Raw genomic sequence first — 27,097 nt, 5'->3', positions numbered from 1 at the left:
ACCTGAGAAAGGGACCCGGAAGCTAAAAACACACCACAACAGGTGGGTCATCTCCCTTCTCTTCAACACGGACTCACTCAGCAAGGGGGCGAGGGGGAGGGGAGAGGGGTACAGGCACACCTGGGAAGGGAGCCGGAAGTCTAAAACAGGACATTACAACACAACGCAACAGTGAGGCCTCCGCTTGGAGCTTTCATGGTTTTCAGAAGCTGTGCTGCTTTAGGGTGTGTGTCTGAGCTTCAGATTATGGGATGGGTGTTGGGCAGGATGAAACAAGAAAGCCTTTTAAATAGGACTGCCTAGCAAAAGATTTTGAGAATATAGAAACTATAAAGGAGATTGAGATGAAAGCAACCTTTGAGATACCTTAGTTGTGACCAGTTGAAACACATCTTGGGCATTAACAGTATTGCTTTCACAAATGAATCCCATTTGTTCTCTAGTAATGCAGGATTCTAAGTTTACTGTCTGCCACTTTTAATTCATCTTTTCGTGCCCACACTCTATGTTCTGAAGGATATTGTTTTTTCATGGTTTAATCTTAGGGCAATGATGGGATGGATAACATAAACAGTGGCATTACGTATGGTAAGCACAAAGGCAGTGGCCACATTAGTTGAATGTAATCCCCCCTGGAGGAAAAAATTCCCCCTGCAAGCAGGCAGACCTAAGAGTCAGAGCAGGCCTTGCAGCTTGGCAGATAAGGCCCAAAGAATAAGATTTAGGGTTTAACACGTAAATATAGTATGGTAATGGAGTGATTCTTATAGGTTGTGTGGAAATGTTATAAGATATGCATGCTGCAGTAGATTAGTTAATGAGAATCTGCATATTCAACACTGAAGATGATTTATTGTGTTGTAACGGGAGATTCACTCTCTTTTTGCTCTCTCTTATCTCTCCTCTCCTTTACCTCTTTGCCTGCTCTCTGCTCCCCTTCGCGCCCTTTTCTTTCTTTGTCTCTTTGCCTTCCCTCTGCACTCCTTCACCCCCTCCTCTCTACATGCTCTCTGCTCTTAAACTTTTGTCTTTAACTCTCTCACACTTTCAGCCTCTCCTCTCTGGGCCCTGCTCCGGGCTGGGGCTGGCAGCTGCAACAGGGCCCTGCACCCACGCCCTCTGTAACAAACCAATCATTTCACAACTTGGCTTCAAAGAGATCTCATCTCCATCCATCCCCACCCATTGAAGTGAAGGGAGAAGATCCACCTTTGTTGGTTCAGCATCTGACTCCGTTTATTGACTCAATCAGTCACTTTTTATAACCGTGTTAATTAAGCTCATGCATATTGCAAAACCTGAGCTCACAATAGGTCAGAGATAACACACCAACCCCTCCTTTTGTTTTCAATACCAAGATTTGTGTTCTCAAAATTTACTTTTACTTTCCCAAAACAGCCAAAGATAGAATATTCACCTGCCATGAGAAAACTGCCTGAGAACTCTGGTATGCAAGGTTCTCAAGGCCTTCATGTTTGTCACTTTTGCTTTCCCATACCTTATCCAAGGACAAGATATTTACTTGTAATTAAAAACAACCTGAGAACTTCTGCTGTTTACAGAAACAGGCTGTGAGAATTTGCTCCTCACAGCTGCCTTCTAAGCCATTTCTGAAAAAATCTCCAACACCTACCGTGTGTGATCCCCGTCGCCTACAGATGGTGAGCTCTGTGCACAGAGCAGGGAGACAAAACAATTCCTGCTCCTGCTGGGTGTGATGGTGCTCACAGGGGTCATTTGTTCAGGGAAGAGATGGAGATCTGATTCCGTATTTCAGAAGGTTTGATTTATTATTGTATGATATGTATTACATTAAAACTATACTAAAAGAATAGAAGAAAGTTCTCAGAAGGCTAAGAATAGAAAAGAATGAATAACAAAGGTTTGTGGCTCGGACAGAGAGCTGAGCTTACTGGACTGTGATTGGTCATTAATTATAAACATCCAACATGGACCAATCACAGATGCAGCTGTTTTATTCCACAGCAGCAGATAACCATTGTTTACATTTTGTTCCTGAGGCCTCTCAGCTTCTCAGGAGGACAAAATCCTAAGGAAAGGATTTTTTATAAAAGTTGTCTGCTCCAGCTGGGCACCAAGGACAAATGATCCAAATCTCAGCCCAAGAGCACAAACACGGTGGGCTGGAGAGAGAAAAACAAGCAGGGTGGGACTGTGTTCCAGAATGCAAGGCAAGATGGATTCTATTGCCATCTGGATGGCAGCTGTCTTTTGTCAAGTGGGCAGTTTGCTTTATCTCTCTCTCTGAGTGATCACAATCACTCCTCCCTTGGGAGGGGACATTGCTGATAACAGCTATTGAATGTCCCTGAGTGGCTGATAAGAACTACAGCATCCCATTGGGAGATGTGAGCCCAGAGGGAGGAGCCAAGCATTCCTACCTGGATACAATCTGGAGATTCTGGAACACCAGCCAAGCATTCCTACCTGGATATAATCCGGAGATTCTGGAACACCAGCCAAGCATTCCTGCCTGGATATAATCTGGAGATTCTGGAACACCAGCCAAGCATTCCTGCCTGGGTATAATCCTGAGATTCTGGAACACCAGCCAAGCATTCCTGCCTGGATAGAATCTGGAGATTCTGGAACACCAGCCAAGCATTCCTGTCTGGATAGAATCTGGGGATTCTGGAACACCAGCCAAGCATTCCTACCCAGATATAATCTGGAGATTCTGGAACACCAGCCAAGCATTCCTACCCGGATATAATCTGGGGATTCTGGAACACCAGCCAAGCATTCCTGCCTGGATATAATCTGGAGATTCTGGAACACCAACCAAGCATTCCTGCCTGGATATAATCTGGAGATTCTGGAACACCAGCCAAGCATTCCTACCCAGATATAATCTGGAGATTCTGGAACACCAGCCAAGCATTCCTACCCGGACATAATCTGGAGATTCTGGAATCTTCTGCACTGGATTGCCCAGAGGAACAGCAGCTGCCTCTTCCACTGGATCTTTGGAGGAAAGACTGCACCTTTCTCCAGGATCCCTGCTCCAGCAGAGCCAGCCCTGACACTGCAGGAGGGCTGAGCCACAATTCCAATGGGGCTGCTGCCAACACCCTGACCCACAGGGTGTCAGGTTGGGTTCTGACTCTGGCAGTGATATTCTAGTGCACTGCATTGTTCATTTTATCCTTTATTTTTCCTCCCTGTTAAAGAACTGTTATTTCCTGCTCCCATATTTTTGCCTGAGAGCTCCTTAATTTAAAATTTATAGCAATTCAGAGAGGTGGGGAGGGTTTACATTCTCCATTTCAGGGGAGGTTCCTGCCTTCCTTAGCAGACTCCTGTCTGTCCAAACCAAGCCAGATTGCATAACCTAAAGCTGGAATTGGAGAATGAACTCCAAGATGCAAATGGAGCAGTACTGGATTTGTGGGGTGCCCCATGGCAGGGAAGAATGGTGAATCTGACTCCATGTTCTCAGAAGGCTAATTTAGTATTTTAAGATACTAGATTATATTAAAGAATACTATACTTAAAGAATACAGGAAGGATACTGACAGAAGGCTAAAAAGATAATAATGAAAACTCCTGACTCTCTCCAGAGTCCTGACACAGCTTGGCACTGATTGGTCAATAAGTGAAAACAATTGACATGAAACCAATGAAACAATTACCTGTGGGTAAACAATCCCCAAACACATTCCACATGTGAGCACAACACAGGAGAAGCAAATGAGATAAAAATTTGTTTTCCTTTTTCTCTGAGGCTTCTCAGCTTGCCAGGAAAAATCCTGGGCAAGGGGATTTTTCCAGAAAATGTGAATGTCACAGAGCAGAACTGATAAAAGTCAGAGACCTTGTGACTGGTTGTCCATTTTGGGACCATTTTGGTTCATCTTGGGTGCAGCCCTGGCTGGGCTCTGGTGCTGCCCAAGGTGCATCCATTGAGTTCTCCAATAAATCCCTGCTTTATTCTGTAACTCTGTCCAGCCTCTGCTCTGGGTCAGCCTTCTCAAGGCAACAAGGGTGGAAAAAAATCCCTGCAAAACTTGAGGGTTCAAGAGATGCAAGTGCAGGATTGGCAAATTATTTAACCCAACCCTCTTGTTTTAGAGGTCAGGGATTCCTGAACAACTAAATCTTAAAATCACCTGGACAACGCTGCTAAAACCACACAGCAAAAACTCAGGGAAATCTCCTTCCAACTTTTAAGTATGGAACAGAAATATCCATTCTTAGAAATAAGTATGAAATACAAAGTTTGGAATTAGATGAAAAAGCATTTTTATGAGAATCTGGTAGTTATCCTTAATTCCACAATAAATACTAATAAAAGCCCCTAACCCTGTCTTTTTTCTCTCTCTGCTTCCTAGTAAAAGTTTGATTCACAAGTTTTCCATTTCTGTATCACACTTCAAGTAAAACTGCACATAGAATTTATGATTTATTATGGTATCTAACAGAAAAAGAACAGTTTGAATTCAAGCTTGCCCAAATTTAAATCTGCAGGCAGAGCAATTTTTTACACTAAGAGAGAAATTGCACAAATTTTTGCTACTGCAGAAATAAGAGAAAAATCAGTTCCAACCCAACAGAATATTTAAATAGACAATAATCTAAAAAATAGAAAATTCATTAATTTTTCTACAATACATTCTATTATTAATATTCCAATGGGTTTGAGCTGAAAATTCCTTTTTCTCTCATTCACTAACAAACTAAAGCAAGTGTGGTTGTGCCCACAGTGACCAAAATCATCCTCTCTCAGGGGGTGCTTTTGTGCTTTCAGCACTTGGATCTCACATATTTAATGTATATTATTGTTATTATTGTTATTATTGTTATTATTATTATATTTGAATTCTCCTTATCTCAGATAATAATTACAATCATCATCATAATCTTAGGGGGTGCTTGATGCCTTTGTGCTTTTAGAATTGGATCTCACATATTTCATGTACATTATTATTATTATTATTATTATTATTATTATTACTATTACTATTACAATTATTATTTTTAATTGAATTCTCCTTATCTCCGATAATAATAATAATAATCATCACCATCATCTCAGGGAGTGCTTGGTGCTTTGTGGCTTTGTGCTTTTAGAATTGGATCTCACATATTTCATGTACATTATTATTATTATTATTATCATTATTACTATTACTATTATTATTATTATTATCATTATTATCATTATCATTATCACTATTACTATTACTATTATTATTATTAATTGAATTCTCCTTATCTCCGATAATAATAATCATCATCATCATCATCTCAGGGAGTGCTTGGTGCTTTGTGGCTTTGTGCTTTTAGAATTGGATCTCACATATTTCATGTACATTATTATTATTATCATTATTATCATTATTACTATTACTATTATTAATTGAATTCTCCTTATCTCCGATAATAATAATAATCATCATCATCATCATCATCATCTCAGGGAGTGCTTGGTGCTTTGTGGCTTTGTGCTTTTAGCAATTGGATCTCACATATTTCATGTACCAAATTATTATTATTATTATCATTATCATTATTACTATTAATAATAAATAATAATAGTAAAAATATTTGAATTCTCATCTCCAACAATAGCAACAAGAATAATAATAATAAAGATTATGATGACAGTAAAAATAAAATATTTGAATTCTGCTTGTCTCCAGTAGTAGTAGTAGTAATAATAATAGTAATAGTAATAATAATAATAAATATTTGAATTCTCCTTATCTCCACTAGCAGCCACTACAGAGTTTCCACAGCATAAAGGGAAGGCTGAGAGAAAGGATAAAAGGAAATTATGAGGTAAAAGCTCCCTGACAAAGTTCCAAGGAAGCTCCAGCAGCACCTGCCTGGAGTCTCACCTGCACCTTTAGAACCTTCAGAACTGCTGAATTTATCAGCAAAATCAGTGAATTAGGGATGAGAAACAGGACTACAGTGAGCAATAGCAGAAGCAGAGGTGGAACCTGCAGCAGGCAGGGGTCAGGAGCTCCCACCTGAGCATTTTGTGCAGTTTCTCAGAGTTCATGCCGTTGCCGTTGTCGGTGAAGGTCAGGCAGATGTTGTCGTTGATGACGGTCTTGTCGATCCAGATCTGTTTGGCGCTCACATCTGGATCATAGGCATTGTCTGAGGGCAAGGAGAGCAGGGTGGGACACCAGAAAACAAAAGTTCACTGAGTGCAGATACATTTCAAAGTCAATCAGAGTGTTAGGGTGGAAGAGCTGCATCCAACCCAGGAGAACCTGGCCCAAACCAACACAAAACAGCCCAGACTGTCAATGATTGTCAATGACAGTGACACAAAAACCAAGATGGAGCTGGAGGTGAGCAGCTGACACGAGAACAGAAAATGAAAGCAAGCCCAGGTCCCAGTTTCATTTCCTGCCTGCAGAGCAGCTGGTGCAATGTCTGCTTTCTCCCCACCCTTACTGCCAAATGCTTTAGAGTCAACTTTGTGTTTACAGGATGTGAAAATCAAACATGAGCAAAGAGAAACCAGGGCTGCACAGAGCCCTCCTGGCAGCAAAGCCAGGCCCACCTCAGCTGCCCCGACACCTCTTCTGTCCATTTTTTCCCCTCATGCCCAGGGATCTGTGAGGGGGAGAAGGGTGGGGTGGGATGTGGTGGCACCTCGGCCTCCCTGCCTGCTCTGCAGCTTCAGCTGAGGGACAGAAAACAGCTCAAACCAATAAAGGAATCAATGGCTGGTGACTGAAACCTTGGCAGGTTTCTTCCTGTAAACCCAAAGTCCAAATTGCAACACAGTGAAATATCTCCTAAAATGTATTTCAGCATCACAAAAGAGGACAGACAGGTACAGCTGAAAGTTTGGAGTATTTGGAGTGTGAAAAGAGCTGAGATGATTGAACAGATTGTACTCCCAAAACAGCCAGGCAAAACATCCAAAACAGATAATCCAAAACAGATAATACATCCCAAAACAGGCAGGCCTGTCCACAGCCACAGGGCTCTGCTTTCCTCCTTTGGGACAGCTTTGGCTCATCCAGCTGAAAAATCCCTCCTTTCTTCTGTTAGGGAAATTTTGTGGAGGGAGGGAAAAAAGGAAAGGGGGGAAAGGAAAAGGAAAAGGGGGAAAGGAAAGAAAGGAAAGGGGGGGAAAGGAAATGAGGGGAAAGGAAAAGGAAAAAGGGGGGAAAGGAAAAGGGGGAAAGGAAGGAAAGGAAAAGGGGGAAAGGAAGGAAAGGAAAAAGGGAGGAAAGGAAAAGGAGGGAAAGGAAAGAAAAAGGAAAAGGGGGAAGGAAGGAAAGGAAAAGGAAGGAAAGGAAAAGGGGGGAAAGGAAAAGGAAAAAGGGGGGAAAGGAAAGAAAAAGGAAAAGAGGGGAAAGGAAAAGGGGGAAAAGGAAAAGGGGGAAAGGAAAAGGGGGGAAAGGAAAAGGGGGGAAAGGAAAAGGGGGAAAGGGAGGAAAGGAAAGAAAAAGGAAAAGGGGGGAAAGGCAAGGCAAGGCAAGGCAAGGCAAGGCAAGGGGGGGACAGGAAAAGGAAAAGGGGGGAAAGGAAGGAAAAGGGGAAATGTTGACCAGGAGTTGCTCCCTTTAGCAGCAAATTCTCAGCCAGCCTGGCTGGGCTCCCAGGCCACAGCTTTATTTTGAGGCAGCAGCTCCTCACTCCCTGCCTGTGCAAAAGAGGAACACTGGGGATGCCCAGTTAACTCCTGCCCAAAGCACAGCCACGATGATCAGCAGGAGCCAACAGAGAGATGCACGAGCCCCAGGTAATGCAGGCAACAGGAGCAGAACAAAAAGCAAAACACTGAGGAGGTTCAGCCAGGTTTTTCCCTAAAAGGAAGGAAAAAGGGTTTGAAACAAGAAACAAGAATTGTTCCAAGCTGTTCATCACCTACCTATGAGCTCTGCAATTGCACTGAAGGGCCAGGTGTGGCTGGTGGAGTTGGTGTGCAAGAACTTTGGGCACAGCTGCAATAAAGCACAAGCAGGGCATTAGTTTGGGCTCTCCAAGGCAGAAACCAGGCTGTTAAATAAAGGAAATTTCATGAGGCTGGGTTGGACACCACCACCAAAAGGCTGTAATTGAATTGATTTCTGGGTTTTGGCAGGGAACATTAACACAGCTCTTGAAGAGAAATTCAGCAGAGTTTCAGCATATTCTGAGCATGGGCTGTCATCCTAATAATCCTTATTTTTATAAAAATATAAGGAACTATTGCTATCTAATGATGCCAGAGATTACAGAAAACATCAAAGCCATGGTCCAAACCAGTAACAGAAGCTCTCAGATGTTAAAAACTCACATTTCAAACCAGGAGGATTCAAACTTCAGGTGAAGAGTGAGCAGCACCCAACACCCTCTGTGGGGCACTGTCTGTGCCCACAGTGACCAAAATCCCCTCTCAGGGGCTGCCTGGTGCTTTTTACTTGGATCTCACACATTTCATGCACACAAAGGCACAGAATTAGATGAAAATGTGCAAATCCAGCACCTCCTTATGGGATGTAACTCAGAGATGTCAGTGCCAAGGAATTGCCAAGCAGCCCCAGCCCAGGCTCACACACGTTCACTTCAAGACTGGGAAAAGCAGAACTAAAAATCCATGTGAGTTAAGGACCTGTCCATGAAAGATTTGGACAAAATGTAAGTGCTGCAGCTGCTGGTTGTGTTTGCATTAGCCCTGAGGAATCCATGGTTACACTCCCACAAAGCCTTTAACACAAACCCCTGCACAGATCTGCCCACCTGACTCGGGGTGATGGCACAAAAAGCAGCAAAATGAACACAAAACCACTGAAAACATCCCTTGTACCACTGAGTTACACAAAACCCACAGCAAAATCCACATTATTACACTGAGAAAATCTGAGAGAGATTATAAATACTGTGTGCATACCCACATTGCGTTTTTACAGAGTTATTTGTTCACAAGCACTTTTATCAAGGGACGAAGTGTAAATAAAAGTCAAGTGTAAATAAAAGTGCAAATAAAAGCAAGCAGCCACCTCAAAGCCTCAAGGTGAAAAGGAATGATGCTAAAAGCAAATCCTGGAGCCACAAAGCAGGCCCAGAGCAGGAAAATGGCACAGGGAGAAGCAGCAGCCCTGGCTCAGAGCAACAGAAGGTGCCAAGAGCTGTCACCTCCATTCTCAGGTCACAGCAGCACATGACACAATTCCAAGTGCAACCTAATCCCTGATTTCTCCATGGAGCAGCAGAGGGAGCAGACAGCACCTTCCTCGCTGCCATCTGTGCTGCAGAGCTCCAGGTTTGCAGAATCTGGTGCAGGGATGTGGGATCTCAGCAGCTCAGGACTGAGGTGCCGAGTCACCCAGACCACCCTTGGGGGGCTCGGGAGTCCTGGAATGTTCCAGAAGTGTCTGGTGGCTGGACTTTGATCCCACACAGGAGACGACACCTGTATGAGGATAGGAGGGTTTCACCGGGGTGAATGGTGAAGGGATAAGTTAATTAGAGAGTGAAACACAGGGTTTAGGATTTCTGTCCAGGGGGGTTTAGAGAAGTAAGATGGAGGAATTGGGGCGTGTCCTGTCCTTCTTCTTCTTCTTCTTCTCCTCCATCTTCTGTGGTGATGGTGGCACTTTGGGATTGGTCATTACTAAAAGTGCACTGGTTAATAAGGGTGAAAGGTATTGGGGAAAAATGATAAAGATTGTACACGTAACTTTGGGTATAAAGATAGGTGACCGCCCGGAGGGCAGGGAGTGTGCTCATGGCTGGCTGCTGAGCAGAGCTCTGTCGGGCCGAGAGAAAATCTTTTAGATAAACAATTAATAAACACCGAGACCGAGAAAAGAACTGAAGCCTCTTCTGTTCCTTTGGAACGCGGGCTGCCCCAAGGCCACTCCGGGCCTTTCCAGGCCACCCAAACAGCCGAAAATCGGACACAGGGAGTCAGGCTAAGCCAGCAAACACCTCCAAGAAATTCTGAATCCAACAGAAAATTCCTCTGGGTATTCATGGAAACCTCACATGTGGGCAAAAGGATCTTGGGATTTCTCCCTCCAGGGGATCCTCAGAGCCCTGGGGGATTCTGCAGCATCTGCTCCTGGGTTTTCCTAAGCTTTGGGATCCAAATCCACCAGAAGGTTTTTCCCACCTGAAATCCCTCCCTGGCAAAACAAAACCTCATTTAAAAACCCCAACCCAGCACAGGGATGCACATTCAGGGATTTGGCATCTGCTCAGCTCCCTGCAGGAACAGGGAACAACTCCAGGCACACAGGAGGCTGCAAGAGCTGGATTCCCTGCTGGATTCATGGCTGGATTCCCTGCTGGATTTATTCCTGGATTCATGGCTGGATTCCCTGCTGGATTCATGGATTCCCTGCTGGATTCATTCCTGGATTCCCTGCTGGATTCATGGCTGGGTTCATGGATTCATTCCTGGATTCCCAGCTGGATTAATTCCTGGATTCATGGCTGGATTCCCTGCTGGATTCATGGATTCACTGCTGAATTCTCTGCTGGATTCATGGCTGGATTCCCTGCTGGATTCATTCCTGGATTCCCTCCTGGATTTATGGCTGGATTCATGGATTCATTCCTGGATTCCTGGATTCATTCCTGGATTCCCTGCTGGATTCATGGACTCATTCCTGGATTCCCTGCTGGATTCATGGACTCATTCTTGGATTCCCTGCTGGATTCATTCCTGGATTCATGGATTCACTGCTGGATTCATTCCTGGATTCCCTCCTGGATTCCCTGCTGGATTCATGGATTAATTCCTGGATTCCCTGCTGGATTCATGGAATCTCAGCAAGAGGGACTTGGCAAGAAGCCCTGACTGTGTTTTTGACAGACGCATCAACTCACACTCGGGAATTTCATGGAATTCTTGAGGCTGGCACAGCCCTGCCAGCCCATGCAGTGCCAGCTGTGCCCCATGGGCACCTCCAGGGCACACCTGCAGGGATGGGCACTGCAAAGCTCCCTGGGCAGCCCCTGCCAAGGCCTGAGCTCCCTTTCCATGGGCAAATTCCTTCTGAAAAGGAAGCAGCACCTCCCCTGACCATCAGACAACATTGAGGGAGGACAGAAAGAACCTCAATGTCACCCACAGTGTCACCATCACCAATAAATGTCCTTTTTTGCCTGTGAACCAAACCATTCTGTGTGCACAGCAATCAAAGCTTGCCTGTGTAACACAACAACAGCTGCACTGCTGTGAACCAGTGGGAATTGTGAAAACAACATCTCAGGAGGAATCCTGCTGGCATTCTGCGTATCAGTGCCTGGGGGAGGGCCTGAGAAAGGCTGCAATGGGCTGGGAACTGGCACAGGGACAGGAGGGGCAAGGTGGGAACTGGAACCAATCTCCCACCCCTCAGCAAAAGCTGAGCACGATTGCCACAAGGGATTCATGGCACAGCTACCCCAGGGCACACAGCACCCCTTGAGCACAGAATCCACACTGGGGGAGGCCTGAGAAAGGCTGCAATGGGCTGGGAACTGTCACAGGGACAGCAAGGGCAAGGAGGGAACTGGAACCAATCTCCCATCTCTCAGCAAAAGCTGAGCATGAATGCCACAAGGAATTCATGGGAGAGTTAGCCCAGGGCACACAGCAGCACCCGAGCACAGAATCCACACTGGGGGAGGCCTGAGAAAGGCTGCAATGGGCTGGGAACTGTCACAGGTACGGGAAAGGCAAGGTGGGAACTGGAACCAATCTCCCACCCCTCAGCAAAAGCTGAGCATGAGTGCCACAAGGAATTCATGGGAAGGTTATCTCAGAGCACACAGCAGCACCTGAGCACAGAATCCACACTGGGGGAGGCCTGGAAAAGGCTGCAATGGCTCACAGGGTGGGAATTGTCACAGGGACAGCAAGGGCAAGGTGGGAACTGGAACCAACCTCCAACCCCTCACAAAAGCTGAGCACGAGGGAATTCATGGCACAGCTACCCCAGGGCACACAGCAGCACCTGATCCACACTGGGGAAGGCCTGAGAAAGGCTGCAATGGGCTGGGAACTGCCACAGGTATGGGAAAGGCAAGGTGGGAACTGGAAGAGAAAGGCTGCAATGGCTCACAGGGTGGGAACTGTCACAGGTACGGGAAGGGCAAGGAGGGAACTGGAACCAATCTCCCACCCCTCACAAAAGCTGAGCATGAGGGAATTCATGGGAGAGTTAGCCCAGGGCACACAGCACCCCCTGGGCACAGAACCCACACTGGGGGAAGGCCTGAGAAAGGCTGCAATGGCTCACAGGGCTGGGAGCTGTCACAGGGACAGCAAGGGCAAGGAGGGAACTGGAAAAGAAAGGCTGCAATGGCTCACAGGGTGGGAACTGTCACAGGTACGGGAAGGGCAAGGAGGGAACTGGAACCAACCTCCCATCTCTCAGCAAAAGCCGAGCACAAGGAAATTCATGGCACAGCCACCCCAGGGCACACAGCACCCCCTGGGCACAGAACCCACACTGGGGAAGGCCTGAGAAAGGCTGCAATGGGCTGGGAACTGTCACAGGGACAGGAGGGGCAAGGTGGGAACTGGAAGAGAAAGGCTGCAATGGTTCACAGCACTGGGAACTGTCACAGGTACGGGAAAGGCAAGGTGGGAACTGGAACCAACCTCCCACACCTCAGCAAAAGCTGAGCATGAGTGCCACAAGGAATTCATGGGAGAGTTAGCCCAGGGCACACAGCATCCCCTGATCACAGAATCCACACTGGGGAAGGCCTGAGAAAGGCTGCAATGGCTCACAGCACTGGGAACTGTCACAGGGACAGCAAGGGCAAGGAGGGAACTGGAACCAATCTCCCACCCCTCAGCAAAAGCTGAGCACGAGAGAATTCATGGCACAGCCACCCCAGGGCACACAGCACCCCCTGGGCACAGAACCCACACTGCCCTGGGCTGGGAGGGACCCTGAGCCCACCCAGAGCCAGCCCTGCCCAGGCAGGGACAGCCCCAGCAGGGCAGGACGCCCCAAGCCCCTCCAGCCCAGCCTTGCTCATGGAAACAAGGGCACAAAATCAGATTAAAGAGCAGCACAACAGTGGTTTCAGGCCATCACTTTTGTAGTTTCCTGCAGAGCAACCCAGCAGTCAGCAACCACTCCCTAATTCCTGATGAACTCACCAGGAAATATTTCAGTCCGTTTGTCCTTACACTTCATTCATCAATGCACCACTTTAATTAGCTCATAATTAATTGAGATTCAGTAAAAGCTGGACGCTCACTTTGCCAATCCAGCTGTTTTGCTCACTCAGCCAAACATATTTCGTTATTAAGTGGGTTTTGTTGGGTAATTTCAATTTCATTTTTTCTGTGCAGCTCAAACCTGAATATCTGAAAGTGACCCCTCCTCAGAGCAGCATCCCCTGCAGTTATAACACCAAATATTGAGGAATAAATCAGTTTATCTCTCAAAAATGACAGGCAGCTTTGGGAATTTCAGTTCCCACCCTTGCAGATCCCAAGGTGTGCACAAATCCCAGAGCCCTGCAGAGTTTGCCTCATCTCAGGAAATCACTGCTTGCAAATAATAAATTTTTATTGTGTCACCCATCATCACCACAGTAATTCACTCATTTGAGTGATAAATGCAGCTTGGTTTAGCCTGCATTTATTTAACAACTTCTTGGGAACAACTCTGCCATTTCCATGGAATTACAGAGGTTGGCAAAGCCCTGCCAGCCCATGCAGTGCCAGCTGTGCCCACCTTGTGCCCAGCCCAGAGCACTCAGTGCCACCTCCAGGGCACACCTGCAGGGATGGGCACTGCAAAGCTCCCTGGGAATCAAATCCCAAGCCCTGAGCTCCCTTTCCAGCCAGAAATTCCTCCTGAAATTTCTGCACAATCCCAGGTCAGCCCCGTTCAATGAACCACATCAAGGGACGGCTCCAAATTAAAAACCACCCTTAAAATACGAACCTGGATCACTTCCCTGAGCTGCTTCGTTGTACAGCTGGACAGAAATGTTGCCAGAGCTGCAGCAGGAGATAAAATTCCAGGCTGGGAATGAGTTCCCAGGCCCTCCCAGTGCCTCTGAATCCACGGGAATATTTTATATTCCCAAAGAAGTGAGATTATCAACTCTCCCCACCATTCTCTGCATCACAAAGCCTTTTACAAAACTGCATCAGCTGCTTCACCTGAGCAAAAAAAAAAAAAAAATAAATAAAAGAGAAAAACCCTACAAAACCCACAGCTTTCACTGGAAAGTCACTGAATGCAAATTCTCAGCTGTGCCTGCGACAGACAAAACCAAAGAGAAGCCTAAAAATAATTCAGAAAGTTCCCAAGTGCATCTTGTTTCGTTTGTACCTCTGAGAGTTCAGCCTGGCAAAGTGATTTCCACCTGAGAAAGATTTTAAACTCTGAACTGCCACATGCAAAGCCTGATTTTTAACATTTTTCCTCTCAAGACGACCAATAATGCATCCAAAAAGTAATAACAAATCCAAATCTTTATCTAAAAAAAACAAAACAACTCTGCTGCAATAAAATATCACACAAAGTGTGGATTTCAAACACTTGCAAGAATTTAAGACCCGAAATCAAAATCTAAACGCAATTTTGGAACTTCGAGGAGGTGACGTTTAGGGCTCATCTCTGGAATAATTCATTTTAGCAACTTTTATTAGGGTAATATAAATTCACATTAAGATAACAGAAATGGATGTTAGGGTAACATAAATCGATATTAGGTGATAAAATTGCAGCCAGAGGTGGGACTCAGTGATCTGGGAGGTCTTTTCCATCCTAAACGATTCTGTAATTCCAGCAGGGCTCAGCATATTCCAACAGTCACTTCTGTACACTCAGTATTTGTCACTCAAATATTTCACAAGTTACTCATCGGAGCACTGTCCTAAAGGTGATGAGAACAGGTGAGGTTTACACACATTGAGTAGGGAAAACCCCTCCTATTTCCCCTAAAAAAGCAGGAAATTTAACTTCATTTCTATCAGCACAAACAACCGAACCGATCGCCACAACAGCTCGGCAACAGCACCGCGACTGAAAAGCCAACCCAGCAGCCCCGAACTGCGCGAACACTCATCGCTCTCAGCCGCAATTAGGGTTAAACTCTAATTAGGCCGCTCGCAATAAAAGTAGTTAAGATTTGGAGTTCCAAGTCGGCAATTAGAGGTCACGGCGCTCGCCAGAGGCGGGGAAATCCCGCCCCCAGCCCCTAGCCCACCCCCAGCCCTCACCGTCCCCTCGGACAGCCCGGCCAGCCCCACAGAGCGGGATTTTGCCGGTTCTGAGCGGGGATGAGGGCGGGGAGCCCCCGGCCCCACGTCGCCCACAGAGACACAGCGCTCCCCGCCCTCGCTGGGGGAGTCACCCCGGAGGTGCCCAAGGCCAGCCCGGACGGGCTCCGAGCAGCCTGGGACGGCGGGAGGTGTCGCTGGCCATAACAGCAGGCTGGAAGGAGCCGGTCCCGAGCGGGTGCCCCGGGTGCCGTGTCCCGGCCGGCCGCGGCCCCGCCGCCCGCCCGCACTCACCGCGCTCAGGCGGATCCCGCCCTGTGTTTTCGCCGCCATCTTCAGGCCGCGGCCCCGCGCGCGCTTCCGCCTCCCCGCGGCCTTGCGCGCTTCCGGGCCCGGGCGCGCGCACGCGGGGCGGGGCTTGCGGTGAGGCCACGCCCACTCCTCCGGTGGGCGGGGCTGGGGCGCTGAGGGCGCTGTGAGGGGATGGCGGCGGGGCGGAGTGAGGGGATGGGTTGGGACAGGGCTGGGATGTCATCCAGGACAGCTGTGCCCGATCACCGCTTTGTCCCCAGCCCAGAGCAGTCAGTGTCGCCTCCAGGGATGGACACTCCAAACGCCCCTGAGCACCCTTTCCAGGAAAAAAATTCCCAATATCCACCCTAAGCCTGCCCTGGCCCAGCCTGAGGCCGTTCCCTCTGCTCCTGTCCCTGTTCCCTGGCAGCAGAGCCCGACCCCCCCGGCTGTGCCCTCCTGGCAGGGCCTTGTGCAGAGCCACGAGGGCCCCTGAGCCTCCTTTGCTCCAGCCCCAGCCCCTTCCAGCTCCTCAGGGATTCTGCAGCCCCTTCCAGCTCTCTCAGTTCCTCCTGGGGCTCCAGCCCCTTCCCAGCTCCCTCAGGGATTCTGCAGCCCCTTCCCAGCTCCTCAGGGATTCTGCAGCCCCTTCCAGCTCCTCAGGGATTCTGCAGCCCCTTCCCAGCTCCCTCAGGGATTCTGCAGCCCCTTCCCAGCTCCTCAGGGATTCTCCAGCCCCCTCCCAGCTCCGTTCCCTGCCCTGGACACGCTCCAGCCCCTCCAGGGCTCTCCTGCAGGAGCAGAACTGGGCACAGCCTCTCAGAGGGGCCTCTCAGAGCCAGCACAGAGGGACAATCCTATTGTGGTCATGGTCCCCTGAACAGGGACACCTGGAATCAGCAGAAATGCTGAAGTAGAAATTGCTCTGGGAAGCCAGACAGCAACACTCAGAGCGCCTGGAGGGCAGAAGCACTGTGGGAAAGTCCCAGCTGTGCCTCAATGGGAAAAGGCCCTGGGGGTGCTGTGACAGGGCTGGACACAAACCCAGGGGTGCCCAGGGCAGCTGGGCTGGGTGGGGAATTGTGTGTGCAGCAGGAGCAGGGCAGGGATTGTGTGGTGGTCACATCCTCTGAACACAGATAGACATGGTTCTCTGCCAGAATTTTTCTGAGAAGCTGTGAGAAAGTTCAGAGAAAAGAATGAGAAACAATTCTTATCTCCATTTGCTACACCTGTTGTTGTCTACATGTAGAATGTGTTGTGGAGATTATTTACCAAAGAGTGATTTCTTAATTAGACACTGGATGGTGTTTAGAGGGATTGGCCAGTCAGGTCAGAGCTGTGTCAGACTGTCAGTAAGGGTTATAAACTTCTTAGTCAGATAGTGTAGTACAGTACAGTACAGTACAGTATTATAATATAATATAGCTTAATGAAACAATTGATCAGCCTTCTGCAATCATGGAGTCAATACTAATTATTCTCCATTCAGGGGACCATGACCACAATAGGATTGTCCCTCTGTGCTGGGTCCCTCGAGCGCTGGGCCCAGTTCTGCTCCTGCAGGAGAGCCCTGGAGGGGCTGGAGCGTGTGAAGGGCAGGGAACGGAGCTGGGAAGGGGCTGCAGAATCCCTGAGGGAGCTGGAAGGGGCTGCAGAATCCCTGAGGAGCTGGGAGGGGCTGCAGAATCCCTGAGGGAGCTGGAAGGGACTGCAGAATCCCTGAGGAGCTGGGAAGGGGCTGGAGAATCCCTGAGGAGCTGGAAGGGGCTGCAGAATCCCTGAGGAGCTGGAAGGGGCTGAGGCTGGAGCAAAGGAGGCTCAGGGGCCCTCGTGGCTCTGCACAAGGCCCTGCCAGGAGGGCACAGCCGGGGGGGTCGGGCTCTGCTCCCAGGGAACAGGGACAGGAGCAGAGGGAGCGGCCTCAGGCTGGGCCAGGGCAGGCTCAGGGTGGATATTTGGAAACATTTCTTCCTGGAGAGGATGGTCAAACATTGGAACAGGACACTCAGGGTCGTGGTGGGGTCCCCATCCCTGGAAATGTTCCAAAACCTTGTGGATGTGGCACTTGAGGCTGGGGTTTCATGGTGAACGTGGTTGTGGTTCCCTTGGATGTTCCCTTGGATATGTGGAAGTGTTCCCTTGGATATGTGGAAGTGTTCCCTTGGAGATGTGAAAGTGTTCCCTTGGAGATGTGGAAGTGTTCCCTTGAACGTGTGGAAATGTTCCCTTGGAGATGTGGAAGTGTTCCCTTGTATATGTGGAAGTGTTCCCTTGGATGTGTGGAAATGTTCCCTTGGAGATGTGGAAGTGTTCCCTTGTATATGTGGAAGTGTTCCCTTGGATGTGTGGAAATGTTCCCTTGGAGATGTGGAAATGTTCCCTTGGATGTGTGGAAGTGTTCCCTTGGATGTTGAAGTGTTCCCTTGGATATGTGGAAGTGTTCCCTTGGATATGTGGAAATGTTCCCTTGGATATATGGAAATGTTCCCTTGGAGATGTGGAAGTGTTCCCTTGGATATATGGAAGTGTTCCCTTGGAGATGTGGAAATGTTCCCTTGGATATATGGAAATGTTCCCTTGGATGTGTGGAAGTGTTCCCTTGGATGTGGAAATATTCCCTTGGATGTGGAAATGTTTCCTTGGATGTGTGGAAATGTTCCCTTGGATGTGGAAATGTTTCCTTGGATGTGTGGAAATGTTCCCTTGGATATATGGAAATGTTCCCTTGGATGTGGAAATGTTCCCTTGGAAATGTGGAAATGTTCCCTTGGAAATGTGGAAATGTTCCCTTGGACGTGTGGAAATGTTCCCTTGGATGTTGAAGTGTTCCCTTGGATATGTGGAAATGTTCCCTTGGAGATGTGGAAATGTTCCCTTGGAAATGTGGAAATGTTCCCTTGGAGATGTGGAAATGTTCCCTTGGAGATGTGGAAATGTTCCCTTGGATGTTGAAGTGTTCCCTTGGATGTGTGGAAGTGTTCCCAAGCTCAGGCCTTGGCAGGGGCTGCCCAGGGAGCTTTGCAGTGCCCATCCCTGCAGGTGTGCCCTGGAGGTGGCACTGAGTGCTCTGGGCTGGGCACAAGGTGCCCATGGGGCACAGCTGGGACCTGATGATCTTGGAGATCTTTTCTGTATTTGAATTTAGGAGCTTTTCCAGAGTCAGATAAAAATTAGAATTGGTGAGTGAGCAGTGAAGGCAGGTTGAAAAATAAGAACTGCATTTGAAAAGGCATTGCAAAATAACATTTAATATTCATAGAAGAATTACATTCATGTATGGTATGGGTACACAACCATCACTTAATGCTCTACACTTCAAGTCCTGCTGCTCTCCAGCAGTTTCCCTTGGTTGCACCTCCTGATTTTGATTTTTTCTTTCAGGACAATGAAATCCTTTGGAATATTTCCAGGTCCCCCTTTGAGCACTGTGGCTCTGCTGCATTGGAGCCGAAGTGTCCCAAGGCCAAAGCTGAGCTTGGTTAGACTGAAAAGCAAAATCACAGCAAAGCAAAAGCATTTCCTGCCCTGGAAAAGCAGAGATGTCTGGAGTTCCAGGCATTTCCAGATGGCCAGAGAGGCTGCTCTGCTTTGGTGGGAGCAGCTGAGAGCAGGAGAGCCCTGCTCTGGCTCTTCAGGGGATTCATCAGTGGGAGAAAACAACCACAGTCAGTCCCACATGGAACAGTAATAAAGTCATGGAATAAAGCAATCAAATATTCCCCTTTGGGCCTGTGGAACTCTGCTCCTCCAGCACTCCAACAGGACTTTTCAAAGTCCTTTTCTCTGTTTTCACACCTTATTTATAATTATAAAAGATCTGCTTGGATACCAAATCATAAAGAACTTTTTCTTCTGAAGTGGAAGGATTCTGCAAGTCCCTGAAATGTCTGATGCCACTGAAAGCAGAAAGTTTTCTTAGATTTTAACACCATTTGATAAAATCATGGAATAACAGAATCCTGGAATGGTTTGGGTTGGAAGGGACCTCAAAGCCCATCCAGTGCCACCCCTGCCATGGCAGGGCCACCTCCCAGTGTCCCCAGTGTCCCCCTGGCCTTGGGCACTGCCAGGGATGCAGGGCAGCCCCAGCTGCTCTGGGAATTCCATCCCAGCCGGGAATTCCTTCCCAACATCCCATCTAACCCTGCTCTCCTTTCTCAGCATTTGAAGGGAAATATCCAAGTGTGGAACGCAACCCAACTGAAAGTAAAAGCAGCAAACCATCCTGAGTATTCAGATTATCCATAAAAATTATTGAAGATAGGTGGGAAATGAACACCAACATTTTAACAATGTCCTGCTCCAACATTCAAGTGATGCTTTCAAAGGGAAACTTTTCACTTGTGCTCATTCCAACAGCATTAGAGACCATTAATAAATTATATTAATAGAAATAATTCACATTCTTAATGACCACACCTCAGTCCACCACCTTCCTTCCCTGTAAAAATGCAAAGATTTAAATAAGTTCAGCACAAGCCTCCTGTGCTGTTATTTTTGTACAGTATTCCAGTGTGTGAGAGGAAAGGATATTGCATTATTTTTGTTTATAAACCCAAGATGAAAATCTCATCCATCTGTACCTAAAACTGCAGAGAAGCCTCTATTGTTGTTGTGGGAGTTTGGGAAAGAGAAATCCTTGACTCCCAACCAAATCTTTTCCCATGTCCTTTTTAACTTAGGAAAAGCACTGGCATGATCCCCCTACCTCTCTCACCATCCAGGAACAGCCAAATACATTCTTTTGTACAAAAAACGTTCTTACAAAAACAAAAAACAAAGAATATTATTTGCATTTTAGTTAAGCAATTTCTATTTTTACAGCATTATCTTCATTTAGTTGCATTGCAGAAGCTGCAGCCACCTGAGTCACTGAAAGAACGAAAGTTTTTAATTTAAAAAATATGAATTTAAATATTTTAATCGATTCATTAAAATCAAAATCCCCTCAAGTAATGCTAATTCCAAACTGTTCCTGCAGAGGTTTGTGTTTTATGCACATTTCTGATTTGTTAGGAATTGCTAAGCCTGAAGATGCTGCTCTGAAACGACAGCCAGGGCAAAGCTGCAGCTCCTTGCACAATGCTGGGACTCAGACAATCCATCTGTGGGGAATTTGGGGGATTTTTTTTAGAATTTGATCAGTTTAGGTCAAATTAGGGGCTTTCACCTCAGGAAATGACTCGCTGCAAACTGATTGTACGCTGACATGCAATATTGGATTTTCCTTCCATTTTTCCTTCAGGACACAGTTCCAAAAACACTTTAAAGTCCTGGAGAACTCCCAGGGCAGCTGCTACTTCCACCAAGTCCAAAATATTCTTCCTCTATTTACAAAACATCTTTAATCCTTCCCACAGAAAACAAATAAACCACAGAAACTCTGAGAAATTCCCACCAAACTTCCCTTCTTCCCTTATCTCCACAGCAGCTGGAGATTCCTCCTTTTCACCACCTGAATAACTGAAGAGAAATCCCAAAATGCAGCTGGAAATCTGGGGAAAAAACTCAGAATTTCAGCCAAGCTTTCTTTGTGGTTAACTCAGGAGTGTCCCAGTGTTCAGCTTTCCAAAATCCCAAAATACAGCTGGAAACTCCAAAATACAGCTGGAAATCTGGGGAAAAAAACCAGAATTTCAGCCAAGCTTTGTTTGTGGTTAACTCAGGAGTGTCCCAGTGCTCAGCTTTCCAAAATCCCAAAATGCAGCTGGAAATCCCAAAATACAGCTGGAAATCTGGGTGGGAAAAAACCAGAATTTCAGCCAAGCTTTGTTTGTGGTTAACTCAGGAGTGTCCCAGTGCTCAGCTTTCCAAAATCCCAAAATGCAGCTGGAAATCTGGGTGGGAAAAAACCAGAATTTCAGCCAAGCTTTGTCTGTGGTTAATTCAGGAGTGTCCCAGTGCTCAGCTTTCCAAAATCCCAAAATGCAGCTGGAAACCCCAAAATACAGCTGGAAATCTGGGTGGGAAAAAACCAGAATTTCAGCCAAGCTTTCTTTGTGGTTAATTCAGGAGTGTCCCAGTGCTCAGCTTTCCAAAATCCCAAAATGCAGCTGGAAATCCCAAAATACAGCTGGAAATCTGGGTGGGAAAAAACCAGAATTTCAGCCAAGCTTTCTTTGTGGTTAATTCAGGAGTGTCCCAGTGCTCAGCTTTCCAAAATCCCAAAATGCAGCTGGAAATCCCAAAATGCAGCTGGAAATCCCAAAATACAGCTGGAAATCTGGGGGAAAAAACCCAGAATTTCAGCCAAGCTTTCTTTGTGGTTAACTCAGGAGTGTCCCAGTGCTCAGCTTTCCATATTTTCCAGGAAATCCAACTCCACACTTTGCTCCAGCTGCTGCAGGAGCGTGCTGGTGCTGCTGCCAGGGCAGTGCAGGGGGGCAGCTGCAGAGGGCTGGCAGCTGTGGTGGGCACTGCCAGGCGCTGTGAATGCCCAGCACAGGGTCTGGAAGAAAGGCAGCAGCTGGGTGATGCTGGACACCGAGTGCAGGCTCAGCAGGGGGAATATGGCATTCCTGGCAGCTCCCTCAGGGTGCTTTGGGTCCTGGAAGGGAAAAAAAAAATGCAGGGATTTATTAAAGGTTGGGAAAGGATCTTGAAGATCATCAACCATGAGTTCCTCCACTGTCCCAGCTGCTCCAAGCTGGCCTTGGACGTTCCAGGGATCCTGAGGCAGCCACAGCTGCTCTGGGCAGACTTTTCCTCACAAGGAATATCTAAAAATCCCTTCAATAACTTCAAAACTTCACAGAATCACAGAAATTCTAGGTTGGAAGAGACCTTTAAGATCATCGAGTCCAACCCACGTTCTAACACCTCAACTAGATCATGGCACCAAGTGCCACGTCCAGTCATTTTTAAACTCTTCGAGGGATGGTGACTCCACCACCTCCCTGGGTAGATGATTCCAGTGTTTGACCACTCTTTCTGTAAAATACTTCCTCCTTAATTCCAGCCTGTATCTCCCTTGGCACAGCTTGAGGCTGTGTCCTCTTGTTCTGTTGTTGCCTGGAGAAAGAGACCGACCCCAGCTCAGCACAGCCACCCTTCAGCCAAACTTCCATTTAAGGAGAACAACAGCAGGCCAAGAGGTTGAAAGTTTATTGGCTGAAAGTGGCTGAAAAAGTGGCTGAAAGTTTATTTTTGCCATAAAATAATCTCATTTCCAGACCAAAGGCCTCGAAACCAAGATTCCTGTCTTTCCTTGCTGAGCTCATTTATCTGTTGGAACTCAGAGATTCAGAAATTTTATTTAAAATTAAAAAAAAAAAAAAACCCAAAGCATTTGTTGAAAAAAAGACTTTGCTTTTTTACAGAATTTCTGTCATGGAATGGTTTGGGGTGGGAGGGACATCAAGGAGCAGCCAATGCCAGGGGCAGGGACACCTTCATCTACCCCAGGCTGCTCCAAACCCAATGTCCAACCTTTGGGCCCTGCCAGGGATGCAGGGGCAGCTTCTCCTCCTCTTCCTCACAGGGAATATCTAAAAATCCCCTGAATAACTTAAAATCTTGTGTTTGGAAAAAGTCAATTAATGGATTAAGAACTAAAAAAAGGAGAAGTTTCTTTACCCCGTATTTCATCCTGAGCAGATCCATGATCCTCACGATGTGTGGTTGGCATTCCTGGTGGTTTTCCACCAGCTGGGAGGTGACAGGAGATGCTTCTGTGTCCACCTCTGGCACAAAAGCCCATTTGTACCTGGAATAAATGGGTTGATTCCTTAAAAAAGTGGAAATCCTTGTTTGGGTCATGCCTACTTTAGTGCAGCACTGCTTGTTTCCACAAAAATCTGTCATAAATATTCTTCTTTGCTATTAATAAATTATTACATTGCTAATTTGCCAATATTTAAATACAACCAGCTCCAAAACATTCCCAGATGGAAAACAATCTCCACCTTTCTCCTCTCCCAATTTTCCAAGTTCAGGGATCCTAAAGAGGATGGGGAAATCCTCCTACATTATTGAAGTCGGAGGGAGAAGATCCACCTTGCATTGATCAGCATCAACTCCAATTTATTAATCAATCAGGCACTTTTTATAACCGTGTTAATTAAGTTCATGCATATTGCAAAATCTGAGCTCACAATAGGTCAGGGATAACACACCAACTCCTCCTTATGTTTCCAATACCAAGATTTGGGTTCTCAAAATTATTTTTGCTTTCCCAAAACAGCCAAAGATGGAATATCTACTTGTTATGAGAAAGCTGCCTGAGAACTCTGGTATGCAAGGTTCTCAAGGCCTTCATGTTTGTCACTTTTACTTGTAATTAAAAACAACCTGAGAACTTCTGCTGTTCACAGAAACAGGCTGTGAGAACCTGTCCCCCACAGCTGCCTTCCAAGCCATCTCTGAAAAAATCTCCAACACTACACCACGACCAAATTCTTCTCCCAAATCCCATTTATCACCATAAATTCAATATCACCATAAATTCAATATCACCATATATTCAATTCAATATTTATCACCCTATATCCAATATCAGCACTCCTAAAAGGAACTGAGCAAAGGCAAAACGAAATCTTGAGGAAAACCAGAATTCTTTCAAAGGCTAAAGGAGCAAGAGGAGAAGAGGGACTCACATTTGGAAGAGGTGCATCCTGTCAGGGGGGAAGGAAAGTGCAGTGTCCAGGAATTTGCAGGCTGCCAGGTACAGGCCCAGCTCCTTGGGCTGCATCTCAGCCCCTTTGCCTTTGCTCATTTTGCTGTTGCTCCTGTGTTTAAATTAAAAAAAAAAATGTCCCACTCAAACTCCAACCCACCCCAGGTTTTTCAGTCAGCACAAGAGGAATGCCCACATTTACACTAAGGAGCTCTTGGATAATTATTTTTATTCTGTAGGAGGCTCTTGTATGAATATTTTTATTTTATTTCTGCTCTGTAGGAGCAAAATAATCTAAAATATACCCAAAAAATGGCACCATGTCAAAATATTCAACTGCTGTCTTAGCATGTATTTTTGTACACAAAATAAAGACTTAGTAATTATACACAAAATACTTAATTATATTTTTAAGCATATCACTATTTTACCTGATTTTAAAAAAAATCTAAATTATGATTTACCAGTAATAGAAAAATAAAAATGCAATAGGAAAATATCCTCTTGGCTCCTCCCTATCCCAGAGAATTAATTTATTAATTTTAAAGAAATCTCTCAAACTCTCCTCCCTATCCTAGAGAATTAATTAAATTAATTAATTTTAAAGAACTCTCTCAAATGGCAGCTCTTACTTTGCCGGTTCCTCTTCCTCAGTTAATTCTTCCTCCAGCTGCAGAAACGTCTGGATCTTTAAAAAAATAATTGTTGAGAAGCTGAAATGTTCACACAACTCAATCCCAACTAAAAGTGATGATTTACATTGAAAATAACCTTTATGACATGTAACAAATGAATAATTCAGGCATGAGATTCCATTAACAACACCACAATTAATCCAAAAAGGAATTTCCTAATGACAATTTAACTTTTCCCCCCCCAAATTGTAGATTGAGGTAAAACATTAATGTGGAAACATTTCCAAGCAGGGAAGAGGAAAAAGCTAAACTGGGAAAAGCCGCAGGCTGATTTTTTCCAAATGTAATTTTTTTTCAAAAATTTTTTTAAATGTAAATTTTTTTTTTTTTCCAAATGTTCAAAAGTTCTTTCTTACCAGTTCTGTGACCATGATTGGCCACAGTGAGGTGAGATGCTGAGGGGAAATCCTCAAGAGGAGAACTCTGAAGAAGAGAAACATCTGGGCGGCCACCAGAGAGGTCTGGCCCACGCGGAGGTTCTCAGTCAGGCGCTCTGGAGAAGCATAAAAAGGGGAAAAAGCAAAAAAAAAGCGGCATTTTCATGAATTTGTGTTGTTTGGGAATTCAAGTGTGGAATCATGGAAGGGTTTTGGGTGGGAAGGGACATTAAAGATCATCCAGTGCCATGGCAGGGACACCTCCCACTGTCCCCAGTGTCCAGCCTGGCCTTGGGCACTGCCAGGGATGCAGGGATGGAATTCCATGCCAGCCCTGCCCACCCTGCCAGGGAACAATTCCTCATTGCCAGGATCCCACCCAGCCCTGCCCTCTGGCACTGGGACCATTCCCAGCTGGGTTTGCACAGGGATCCCTGCCAGGGATGGCTCTGGAAGGAACCTGGACACAGGGAGTGAGTCCTGAGGGGATGGAACTCAAATCACAAGGGGAAGGCAGAGGGAATCAGAGAAAAGGATTAACAAAATCTGGATTTGGGTTGGGAGGGAACTTAATAAAGATCTTCCAGTGCCACCCCTGCCATGGCAGGGACAGCTCCCACTGTCCCCAGTGTCCAGCCTGGCCTTGGGCACTGCCAGGGATGCAGGGATGGAATTCCATGCCAGCCCTGCCCACCCTGCCAGGGAACAATTCCTCATTGCCAGGATCCCACCCAGCCCTGCCCTCTGGCACTGGGACCATTCCCTGGGTGCTGCCCCTCCTGGTGAAAGGTCCCTCTCCACCTTGTGGAAGGTGGCAGAATATTGAAGATGGAGGGAGAAGACCCAACTTTCATTGTTCAGCATCGACTCCCCTTTATTCATCAATCAGGCACTTTTTATAACCGTGTTAATTCACTTCATGCATATTGCAAAATCTGAGCTCCTGACAGGCTGTAGAGAAAACTTCAGCTCCTCCTTTTGTTTACGATACCTGAAGTTAGTTTACTGAAACCAAGATCAGTGTTCCCATCATGATATGAAAAGTTCTCAAAACCTTCATATCTGTTCCCAGACCAACCGTCTGTTCCCAGTAGCAGCCAAGGACAGGACGGTCTGAGAATCTTGTTGTTTATATAAAAGGTGGCTGAGAACCTTAATTATTTACAGGATCAAGCCTGGGAAAGGCTGCTTTACAGCAGGCTTCCATATTTCCCTCAGCTGAATACCTTCATGGCTTCTTTCTTTAAGCCATGTCTGAACCAGGCTCTCCACAGCAAAACACAATTTGTATTTGATCATCAGCTTTGGGCTGAGTTCTTTGCATTGTATTAACTGAGTTGGAATTCATACAAAGCCTGAGTGGGTTTATGGAACACAAAATGTGATCAAAACTGGCATTTAAGGAGAACAACAGCAGGTCAAGAGTGGCTGGAAGATTGCCATGAAATAATTTCATTTCCACACCAAAGATATTGTACTTGCAGGGACCCCTGTGGCAGGGAGGAATGATGGATCTGACTCCATGTTCTCACAAGGCCAATTTATTACTTTATTATATTATATTATATTCAAGAATGCTAAAGTAAACTATACTAAAGAATGGGGAAAGGATACAGACAAAAGGGTAAAAAGATAATAATGAAAACTCCTGACTCCTTCAGAGTCCTGACACAGCTTGGCCCTGATTGGCCAAAGAGTGAAAACAACTCACATGAAACCAATGAAACAATCACCTGTGGTAAACAATCTCCAAAGGAGCAAAACACAGGAGAAGCAAATGAGATAAAAAATGTTTTCTTTTTTCTCTGAGGCTTCTCAGCTTCCCAGGAGAAAACTCCTGGATTAAGGGATTTTTCAGAGAATGTGAATGTGACACAAAGGCCTTGAAACCAAGATTCCTGTCCTTCTTTGCTGAGAAGAACATTTATCTGTTGGAACTCGGGGATTCATAAAT

General features: G+C 46.2%; 2 protein-coding genes across 4 annotated transcripts in view; both read right to left on the bottom strand.

Moving 5' to 3' along the window:
• Positions 1-15,611, bottom strand: part of MORC3 (MORC family CW-type zinc finger 3) — a 37,088-nt gene extending 21,477 nt beyond the window's left edge. The window contains exons 1-3 of the mRNA XM_074533875.1: positions 15,458-15,611; positions 7,865-7,937; positions 5,997-6,129 (exon numbers count right to left, since the gene is read on the bottom strand). Of these exons, the coding sequence (XP_074389976.1) occupies positions 5,997-6,129; positions 7,865-7,937; positions 15,458-15,496 (245 nt within the window). The 5' untranslated portion in view covers positions 15,497-15,611. The remainder of the gene's footprint in view (positions 1-5,996; positions 6,130-7,864; positions 7,938-15,457) is intronic.
• A 3,074-nt stretch (positions 15,612-18,685) lies between these two features.
• The window catches only part of DOP1B (DOP1 leucine zipper like protein B), a 55,506-nt gene continuing 47,094 nt past the window's right edge, over positions 18,686-27,097 (bottom strand). For 2 of the 3 annotated variants that reach the window (XM_074533871.1, XM_074533866.1), the window contains 5 exons: positions 25,123-25,259; positions 24,704-24,759; positions 24,052-24,183; positions 23,033-23,162; positions 18,686-22,004 (listed from right to left, as the gene is read on the bottom strand). In XM_074533871.1, the coding sequence (XP_074389972.1) occupies positions 21,747-22,004; positions 23,033-23,162; positions 24,052-24,183; positions 24,704-24,759; positions 25,123-25,259 (713 nt within the window). In that variant the 3' untranslated portion in view covers positions 18,686-21,746. The remainder of the gene's footprint in view (positions 22,005-23,032; positions 23,163-24,051; positions 24,184-24,703; positions 24,760-25,122; positions 25,260-27,097) is intronic. The other variant, XR_012578392.1, reaches the window with a different exon arrangement.

Source organism: Zonotrichia albicollis, chromosome 2 (genome assembly GCF_047830755.1).
Source record: "Zonotrichia albicollis isolate bZonAlb1 chromosome 2, bZonAlb1.hap1, whole genome shotgun sequence".
In the NCBI taxonomy this organism is placed as follows: domain Eukaryota; kingdom Metazoa; phylum Chordata; class Aves; order Passeriformes; family Passerellidae; genus Zonotrichia; species Zonotrichia albicollis.
The sequence above is the reverse complement of the archived record's forward strand: the minus strand, read 5'-3'. Positions and strand labels throughout refer to the sequence as shown.